The following is a 10307-nucleotide window of genomic DNA, read 5'->3' on the forward strand; positions in this document are numbered from 1 at the left end:
CCCGCCATCTACTCAGTACTGGTGAGGCCGCATTTGAGTGCTGTGCCCACAACTGGGCTCCCCAATACAAGAGAGAGATGAACATACTAGGGCGAGTGCAGCAAAGGGTCACAAAAACGGTTAAGGGATAGGATAGCCTGACACATGACATGTTGAGAGAGCTGGAATTGTTCAGCCTGAAGGGGAGAAGGGTCGGGGGGATCTCAGTATGTATAAATACCTGATGGGAAGGTGTAGAGAAGGTGGAGCCAGACTCTTCTCAGTGGTATCCAGTGAAAGCACAAGAGGCAAGGGGCACAAGTTGAAATACCGGACTTTCCATTTAAACAAAAAAAGCTTTTTTTTTTTAACTGAGGGTGGTCAAACACTGGAACAGGTTGCAGAGAGGTTATGGAGTCTCCATCCTTGGAGATACTCAAAACCCAGCTAGACATAGCCCCGAGTACCCTACTCTAGCTGACCTTGCTTTGAGCAGCGGGGTTACACTAGGCCATCTCTAGATGTTCCTTCCAACCTCAGTTATTTTGCAACTCTGGGAAGACTCAGATGTGAAACAGAGCACTAGCAGCTCATAGTACCAACTTGGCAAGAGCTGATGAAGCAGCACAATCCAGCTTTGCAGCAGAGACTGCTGACATAAGATCACCTTTAAGTGAAGCATTTAGTCTGGTCCTTCAAGGCAGGCCATAAAGCACTTCTTGCTTTCAGTAAAAACTATGTACACTCAGCACCTATAGAAGATCTGAACAAGTGGGACTGGAAGAGGTATGGACTCGCCAATAGCCAAGTCTAGCTTCTCCACACCACTGAAGGTAGGCTAAGAGCAGAGTGGGTCCACAGAACGCTTAAAGACAGAACACCCAAAGTTTGCCTAAACGCAGTTTGCACTTTCCAGCATGACACCCAGATGAGCGTTTGCCTACAACACCGCTGCCCTGCAGCCCTTTGAACGTTAAGAGCTGCTCGCTCCACCAGTAGAGGCTTACCTGTGCCTAACCATGCTGCGCAGGAATCGACTCACTGCTGACTTGTATACACGAGGCATCCATTGCCCCAGTGGATGGCTGCGTATTTTCAGGGTAATCACCTGGATGTTGAGGAGATCTGCCAGCTGTATAAAGGACTTCTTGTCTGCAGTAGGGGAAAGCACTACACATCAGTCTGCTGCCGTTGAAGAAGACAGTGTCTGGCAAATGCAAACCTATATGCACACGAGTTGCAGCAATCTGGACTCGGTATCTGTTCACAGCAGCAGGCAACGCACGTGCCCAAAGCGGTATGTACCACAGAACAGGCTGAACTCAGTACTCAAGCAGCTCCTCTGCCCGACTCCTGGGGGACTGGCTCAAGCCACAGGCCGACAACCAACACAAACCTTTAATGATCAGGATGGGCACGATCTAGCATGAGGAGACTGACCCATCTCTCCCGATATCCTGTCTCCAGCAGGAGCAGAGCGAGAGGCTCCAGAGGACTGTGTGGGAAGCCACATTGCTTGGAGGAATCTGATAACAAGGGAGGCTTTCCTTGTCCTGTGCTGAGAACAGGAGGTCCCATTGTCCATGGAGAGCTTGGCCTGATGTCAAATGGCCATGAAGAGCCACCCACAGCGTACATGACACGGGCTACAGCACAGGCAGAAAGAACAACCTTTCAGGACTTAAGCAATCTGGAGGGAAGCGGGAAGAGGGGCCTGGAGTCCCTCTGGGTCCATTACAGACCACGAGTGCCAATGCCAAAACCCTTGAAGCATCAGGCTCCTGACCCCGAGCTCCTCCCCAATCCCTTGAGCATAGCAGTGCCCCACTGCTCACCTACGAAACCCTTCTGCTCATCATCCGAGATGCGTAGCAGCAGCTCTCGGTGGGAGTTGCTGATATCAGGAGCCACCAGCTTGACAAGCTGCTTCCACCGGGCTTCTCTAACCACAAACTGTGCGCCCTCCTCTTCCTTCAGGAGGTTGAAGGCCTCTATCATCTTGCGGTGCTTCATGTAAGCAAGCTTACGGATCTCATTCTAGAGAGAGTATCAGGATTCAGACAGCTTCAGTTACCCTTCCCCCTCCTTTGTTTTTTTTAAATCTTGTTTTCATGGCACAGAGATGCAAGAAGAGACTCAGAAGAACACATCTGGAGTGATATTAGACACAAAGTACAGCACACTCAATGGGGTGATGAGAAATGCTATTTAACAGCCAACCGTGGGCCCTCCGCACAGCACTCTGGAAGGATCACTAGATTGCTTGCTGCTGGGAGAGGCACTGAAAAACCAGAAGAGACAAACGATAGTGTCTAACAGGAAGGAGATGGGGGGGCTACCTTTCAAAGATCACAGGATCTGCAGGCCCACAGGTCACAGAGCAAAGAGGATACATCCACACATGCTTCCCGTCCGTAAGTGAATGCTGCTGAGATCAGGGGTGGAGGTCCTTTTCCACACATGATTACAAGCAGGCTAGAGAACCTTATACGCTTGGGAGACCAACCTCTGGGAAGACCTAGTAGACTGCTTACTGAGAGAGAGCCAGTCCCCTCATGGGAGCACCCAGCAATCTCCAGCTCTCACCCTTTGATCACAAGTACTGAACTGCACCTACTCAGTTTGAGTGGAAGAAGCCAGAGTTCCAATTTACTTAGACCTCCCTTTGCATTTCCTTTGCTTTAAGAGCACGTGCAGCGGCAGCGAAAGTGTGCTGTGTATTTATAGCCAACTAAAACCAGTCTCCTGCATAGAGACAGTGTTTTTGAGCTAGGACTAAGACTAACAGTGATAATGCAGAGACACGTGCCTCCTATCTGTTGCAACTTCTTGGGCCCACAGCAGCATAGAATATTTCTTTGCTAAATGCTAAAAGCAGAACTCACAACAATCCCCATGATATGAAAGGTGGGCCTGTGCTTGTTGCTTGCGGAGCATCAGCAGAGGCCAAAAGCTGTGCCCCCTTCTCCACATTTTCCAGAAGCAGAAGCTTTTCCAGGGAAGGGCAGATATTTCCTTACAAGGTTATATAGAACAGGAGGCAGTCACTGATCACAATTCAACCCTCCAAACATTACCTTCAGGTGTTTTTTGTAGTTGTTGTACACAACAGCCAGGAAGAGCGACATGAAGATGTAAGTGTTGATGATGACAAAGGCAATGAAGAACAGGGCATACCACGAGCTGAAGTCAAATGCCGGCATCCTAGAGAAGGGGAGAGATTGCTACTTGCTGAGCAGACAAATAGAGAAAAATAAAAGAAAAGAGTCTTCCAGACAGATTTCAAAGTACTGTTTTGGATAGCCAGATAATACCCAAGTTAGGCAAAAAAGCCAAAACTATGCATTAGTTCAGTTAGAGAAAAGTGTTTTCTTCCACTAGGTTTTCATCTTAGTTTATCAGCCCCTAATTGAAGGGGTGCAGGAGAGAAAGCAGAGATCAAGCTTCTGTCAGTGTGGCTAAGTTTAAGTGCAGAGTCGTGAGGCGAGGTCTCAGTCATAAGCTGGTGAGGTATTGGCCTCACAGACCCTCAGCGCACTCAGAGCTCCCCTTCCACTTACTCTAGGAGGACTAGCTGCATTTCTCAGTCTAAATGCCCAGAGTCCCTGTAATGTCCCAGTTCTGTTCAGTGCATCTCCAGCACGCAGATGAGCATGCCATTCCTCCCTGCCTCCCTCTTTGATGGCACCTTCACAGTACAAACCAAAATGGGGATGCAGTTAGACCATACGAGGATGGAAAGCCCAACCCTCACATAAGTTTAACACAGTTGTGCATGTTAAAGTCTGCATAGAAAGCCCTGCAAATATTACGAGAGAAAAAGTCACCCGATTGCTAAAGCACACCCCTCCTTTTCAGGAAAGGGTTTTAATCAAGGAGTGTGTGTGTGTTTGTCCCTCAGGTTTAAGCCTTCATCAGCTACTGGGTCATTTGGAAAGCAGTATTTTTAATGCAACTTTTCTAAAAGTCTTCCAAACCTCAGATTCTGGTTCAGAGCTGTTAAAAAAAACCAGACTGCTGACAATTCATGAAGCCCCTGCAGGCTGGAGAAGTAGAAGCCCTGTTGCCGCTCTGAAATACCTTGTTGTGCAAAACACAGTACTGTTCTAACCAGAGATCCTGCCACTAGGAGCAGGACACCAGCATTCACAACAGGAAGACTGCAAGCTCAGTATACATACATGACATCCGGGCTGTTTGCTGTCGTCACCAGCACATAGAGGTCAAACACAGTTTCTAGGTAGTTTTTGAAATATGGCAAGCCTTCTGCTGTCTGGAGATTCCTAGGAGGAAAGAGACAATCTGAAGTTAAGCGCAGAGATCACGTGTCCCACCACAGGAACTGCACATATCCGCAGTGCTTGTATTCACTAGTGATCGTCTGGAGTCGCCAGATTCCCTCCTGCCCGGAAGTATCACACCCATTCTTTCCACCCAGCTCCAAGCAAAAGAAGTATTCGCACCTCTCACCAAACAGCTTCAAGGCCATGAGGGAAAACATGAGAAGGCTAAACATGAAGAGCAAGAAGACGTAGGTGATCTCTGGCAGCGTATTGCGGATACTGCGGAAGGCCCTCCGAATCTGCCAGGGAGGAGGGAAGCGTTTAGAGGCAAGGTGGTACCCATTTTCCCCTCACCATCCCATCCGGATCAAACACCTACACAGGGACAGGCAAGCAAAGAGGGACACAGGTACTCTTCTGTCACCTGGCAGGAGAGATTCTGACCCAGATGTGCCAGTTCTGTTCTGCTAAAACCTGTGCAAGAGTACCAGGCCTTTCCTCCTCATTCCTCAGAGGAGATGCTAGAAGGAGAGACCTTATCTACATACCATCATGAACTCAGCTAGCCAAGGGACAGAGGGCCCTGCGGCACTGCTGAGATGCTCTTGCTGCAGGGGACTGGTCAGGGACAGAAGCCTGTCGCTCCAGGCTACAAAACACAAGCTCTGAGCCTGAAAGTTTAACTGCTCCCTCCCCCAGGCCTCCACACCACAGTAGTTTGTTTATTTGTAAGTCAGGACCAGAATGGTCTTTGGCAGCAGGGCAAAGATCTCCCCGTGACAAGAGGAATCAGAGTCCAAATCACCCATCTGGACTACAAGGTAAGTTTCCGAGAACAGTGTGACACTTGTGCTTGTTTGCCTAGGAGACTTCCAGAAATAAGTAACCTGGCCCCTGACCCAGGGAGAAACAGTTCTCTCATCTGCGGCGCTCCTCGTGTTCACACCTCCCGAGGACCGCATCTAACTCTGCTTGCAAACAGAGGCTGCTCCTCCACACAGGCTGGACTAAGCACAGCCCATGGGCTGACCTTACAAGAATCATTCTTCCTTCTCCATGCAGTCTTACACTTTGTTAAGCATGACCTTCCCTAAATCATCACAGCACCATGTTTGGTGAGAAGCTCTAGTTCCAGCCTCAAGCGCACTCAGGGCTCCGGGCACCAGTAACCCAGCCCATAGGCACAGGGAGAAGCCTTTTGGTACTTTACGCAGAGGCCAAGCAGCACCAGTGCGAACACACCCTTTTCTCCGTCTCAAGTTCTTGCTTCAGGCCACCTCTGAGAGAAACCTTCGCTCACAGGAACCTAAATTCTGCCGTTTCTGCCCACAAACCTTTCTACTAAATCCCCTGGATCTCAGAAAGCAGCAGGCTGCCCAAAAATAGGACCCTGCGCCAGGGGTACATCCCAGCAGACCTCTTCCTTACCTGGCGACTCTCTGCAAAGTTTATCAGGAAGATGGGCCTCACAATTCTTGACCATCGAACACTCCTCACGTTGTATATCCTGAGGACCCCATATATGGCCAAGTCTGTTAGTGATAACTGCAGAAGAAAGAAGGAAAATTCCCAGAAGCAGTGTTGGAAATGTGTCTAGATGGTGAAGACGACAGGTTTAGCTGATACAAGACAGATGCAGACACGACAGGTTTGTGAGAACAGGCCGAGCTGTCGGTTGATTCGGCCATGGCTCTTGCAGAGCCCTTGTGAATCAGGCCCGCGTTACCAGGAAAGCAACAGGAGGAAAAAGCCACCTCCACATTGGCCGCTTCAACCTTGGAGGCTCCCCTAGGCCTAACTCACCAGGATTGCAACCATGATGCAGATGTTCTTGGTATCCTTCCAAAATACGTTGCGAAGGGTGACTTTTGCAAAATGTGTCAGTCGGCCAAAGAACACCAGAAGGCACAACACCTCGACCAGAGAAGTGACCTGCAGAGAGAGAGAGAGAAGGGGCCCAAGTCAGGACAACCAAGAGCAGCGCTAGCCCTCTTCACACAGGTGAGGATGTTCAGGCTGGGGTACAGGCAAAGCAAAACCAGGCAGAGCCAGCAGAAAAGTTTTTCCAGCGGGTTTTGCTGTCAGCTGTTTTACAGGCTCGCATATCTGGCACTGAGCAATAGTTTCAGGCTTCCTTTTGTGAAATTCCCTGCCACAGGCAGGTTAAAGCCAGTAAATTTGTATTTGCTTAGGATTCAAGGAGCACATCTCTCACAAACACACCAGTGCAGAACAAATAAGGGCTACAGAAAAGTCAGTCCTAAGGGCAATGCTCCACTTCTGCTTTCAGACATGAGGACTGGACTTGGGTCACGTAGAAGGCTGGAATTGTTCTCCAAGATGCAGAAAAGCAACATGACTTTGTCCGCAGTCACATCAGCCATTGCTGACAGCCACGATGGCTCCCATAGTCCCTGTCTAGCTCCTACGCCCCTTTTTTGTCCCCATTTCAGTAGATCAAAGATATCAACAGAAATATTGCGTCAATTATCTCTTGACACCTTTGACAACTAGTTTCAAGCAAGAAACCCTTGCTTGCTCTACCAAGCAACGCAATACTAGTTGCATTGCTGCTTCTACACTGAAACCTTACCAGGAAGGGGAGCGGGTACACAGCAGGTTCTTCAAACACCGCAAGGGACAGGTTGAGAAAGATGAAGAAGTAGGTGGCTGTTCGCATAATCCAGTGGTTATAGAGATAATAAAGCCTGTAGAAAGAAGGCAGTGGCACCATAAGTGAAGGCTTCAGTGCACATACCCATGGGCTCACCAAATACATCTCGAAAGAACAGCACCTGCTGTCCCAAACGGTCAAGGAGGAAGAAGGGCAGCACAGAAGTAGCACAGTTTTTGCCAGTCAGGGACTTGGCAATTTGTTTCCTGGCCCTTCCTTACAGTCTCATAGCTGAGGGACCTTATACTCCCTTTCAGGGAGCAAGAAACCCGGGAAGGTGGAACACAGGAGTTCTTCAGTTGAGTTTAAGACTGCAACATATAGATTTGGTAAAGCTGCTTCCTTTTTGTAATTACTTCGTTCCTTAATTTGAATGCAAACTTCTGCTAAGCTCAGGTATCCACGACACACGAACTAAGCCTGATTAGTTATCCAACACCTTTTCTTTGCAGGTTAAAAAGCAAAGAAGCTACCAGAGAAAAGTATGGAGTTGCACAGTAAACTGGTGGTTTTTTTGTTTTTTGTGGGTTTTTTTGTGGTTTTTTTGTTTGTTTGTTTTTTATACGGCACTTAAGCAGTATCCCATCACCTACGGCAGCAAAACCTCTGGTGAATGCTAGCAATAACCGTGAACACACCCAGCTCTAAGCCTGCCACAGGAGGTTTCACACGATGGCATGCAACAGTGGCTCCTTTGAGGAGACGCGGAGCAGATATGCAGAGTGTATAGTTTCTCTGCCAATAAAAAAAAAGCTGCCAACATTGCCAAACAGTCATCTCATCTGCCTAATAACCACCTGCATAAAGGCTACAGGGCAGGTGATTATACAGATGACGTGATATTATACCCTTAGTAACACCATCAAGACACAGCCACATAAAACCTGCTCATTTCTGCTAGTTACACTGAGCACGCTTGGGCAGGACAAAACTATACGCACACAGGCTGTTTCTCCAAAGCAGACAGACATTACAGCTACACAACAGCATACACCTGCTCAAAGCCTTTGTAACAAACATACTTAACCATACTTGTTTCTCCCAGATGCCCAAGAAACTTCCTTCGCTAAGACATGAGAACTAAGTAGAAGGGAAGGGTTTTGTGGGGAGGGCTACAGGAGTCATTAGTGCTCACACGCTGCTTTGCTGGCAGTCTGTTGTATCGCCTTTCCCTTCTACACTAGCCAGATTCTCTTAAGTTTTACACACAGAAACAGTCAGCCTAAAGCAGTCTGAGCCTGAGGGAAAAGTTACCTCTCTGACTGAAGCTGCTTAACTTCTTACCAGCAGCTAAAAGGGAAGAGAGTCACAGCTGCAGGCAAAACATTCTTGACTTGGGGAATTGCACTTAACTTATCGCCAATTAACATAAGCTTTTAATTACTCCCGCCCCTAGCAGCTACCGCCCTTTCTGAAGTACACCTGAGCAGAGGTGCCATACACTCCTACACAAAGCTGAAGCTTTGGTGCGCAGCAGGCTGGTGTCACCGGCTGCCACGCCAGCTAGTGATGGCCGTGACCACCTGGCACAGGGCTGTTCTCCCACACAGGCCAACCGTGCAGCCCCCTGCTACCAAAACCCTGCCGCTTACACCCAGCACGGCCACGCTCCAGCACCCCCTTCCGCGCAGGCGAGGGACGACCAAGCTTCCCATGCTCTTCATCCCCACAGTATGCTACAACTTCCATCTTGAAAGATTTTAAATTTTTTTTTCTCCAGCAAAACCCAAGTTTTAATTTCCTTTCCCGTCCTCAACATACAGACGCACCAAGCCCCATTCAACATACGCATTTCAGTGTAAATCCAGTTCTTTGCATCCCACCCACCCAGCCTTCTCAGCGCCCAGCTGGTGAACCTGAAGTCCCCTGCCTCTGCTGGCTGTTGTTCTTTGGACACAGTTGCGGTTGGTTCTCCCCACCCTAGCTTGAGTGCCCCCCAGCACCGCACGCTGCCTGCGAGACCAGCACAGAGCCCTGCTCCAGTGCAATGGCGCAGGCATTCGTGGGGACGCGGACCTCCTTACCTGACTGCCTCCGGGGAGGTCTTAAAGGGAGTATTTCTGTTGTACTGCGCATCGGAGACAAACGCTGCTGCCAGCAGGAGATCCTGTAGAAAGGGGGAAAACACAGACAGCTGGTCGGTAGATGTTGGAGCTTGAAATAAAATTTAAGGCAAATACTCAAAAGGAGGTCCCTTTCACCCCTGGGCATTCTAGAGAGGCGAGAAGCGGTACAAGGGATGCCACAGCTTCGCATGCCCACGTCCCTCTCCTGCTAGCGAGGACCCACCACCGTCCCACCCCCGGGTCGGGCCGGGAGCACCCCGTCCATCCTCCCCGGCGGGACCCTCATCCATCCATCCATCCATCCTCCCCGGGGGGACGGGACCGGACCGGACCGGACCGGACCGCTCGGCTACCTGCGAGGCCGCCTCCGCCATGGCGCTGGCAGACACTGCACCTCCCCGTGCCCGCCGCCTGGGAGAGCGTCTGTGGAATACCGGGGCCTGTCTTCTGTCCCTTCAGAAAACGAGATCCCGAACTGCGCCTGACTGACCTGACAAAATACTGAGGGTACAGGAACGCCGCCGCCGCCGGCGGACGCGTTTCCGTATTTCAAAAGGGTTGTCTGTATTTGTCTTGCTTTAAGTCTGCCACTGATGCTGGCTGCTCTGCCCTCGCCGAGGAGCGCTGCCGACACATTAAACTAGCGAAAATTGTGACACGATGTCCCTAGACGTGTTTATTTCTCTGGTAAGTGAAAACATACCTTACGGGCGCCTGTAACGAGCGACAAATCTCATCGTGAACGTACGCATGTGAAAAAAAAAAACCCGTGGGGACAATTAAGTGGCGAACCAGCTGCATGCGTTGGTCGGATGAACGAGCAAATTAAATGAAGGATGTTTGTGCTTCGGACTCCGCATTTCTTCTTGCGCTTTGGAGGAGGAATTGTGGAGGTAGCTGTAGGGGGTGCCTCCTTCCCCTCCCATCGCTAGCAGATTCCAGAAGAGTATTTCCTCAAACCTGAGAGAAGGGGGTGCTCCTGATTTACTGCACGCGGTGCAGGCTGCTGGTTTTCAACCGTATTACTGAACCGTGAAAGTTTTAGAAGTCTGGGGGGAAAACAAACAAATGCTGCCCAGCGCCCCTTACGATCACGAGATGCCGGGTAAGTAGTCCTGGGGCTTTTTGGTAGAAACAAGGTTTCGGAGCTTTGGCGGTTCCTTCAACGCCAAGGCCGGGATGCGCGGCACCGCCCGGGAGCCCGCGCCCGCGTTCAGCAGCGCTGCCGTTCACGGGGAGCGCGTGGGCCAAACCCCATCTTGGGGTGTGGGGGGGTGTGTGTGTTGGGCAGGTCCGAGTTGCGCC

At 50.1% G+C, this 10307-nt stretch overlaps 1 protein-coding gene across 1 annotated transcript in view; it reads right to left on the reverse strand.

Moving 5' to 3' along the window:
• Nucleotides 1-10307, reverse strand: part of LOC103906518 (two pore calcium channel protein 1) — an 18117-nt gene extending 7810 nt beyond the window's left edge. Inside the window, exons 1-10 of the mRNA XM_019474438.1 lie at nt 9706-10307; nt 8961-9043; nt 6856-6970; nt 6066-6194; nt 5691-5807; nt 4443-4561; nt 4161-4262; nt 3057-3183; nt 1815-2016; nt 987-1131 (exon numbers count right to left, since the gene is read on the reverse strand). Of these exons, the coding sequence (XP_019329983.1) occupies nt 987-1131; nt 1815-2016; nt 3057-3183; nt 4161-4262; nt 4443-4561; nt 5691-5807; nt 6066-6194; nt 6856-6942 (1028 nt within the window). The 5' untranslated portion in view covers nt 6943-6970; nt 8961-9043; nt 9706-10307. The remainder of the gene's footprint in view (nt 1-986; nt 1132-1814; nt 2017-3056; nt 3184-4160; nt 4263-4442; nt 4562-5690; nt 5808-6065; nt 6195-6855; nt 6971-8960; nt 9044-9705) is intronic.

Source organism: Aptenodytes forsteri, unplaced genomic scaffold (assembly GCF_000699145.1).
Source record: "Aptenodytes forsteri isolate BGI_AS27 unplaced genomic scaffold, ASM69914v1 Scaffold185, whole genome shotgun sequence".
NCBI classification, from domain to species: domain Eukaryota; kingdom Metazoa; phylum Chordata; class Aves; order Sphenisciformes; family Spheniscidae; genus Aptenodytes; species Aptenodytes forsteri.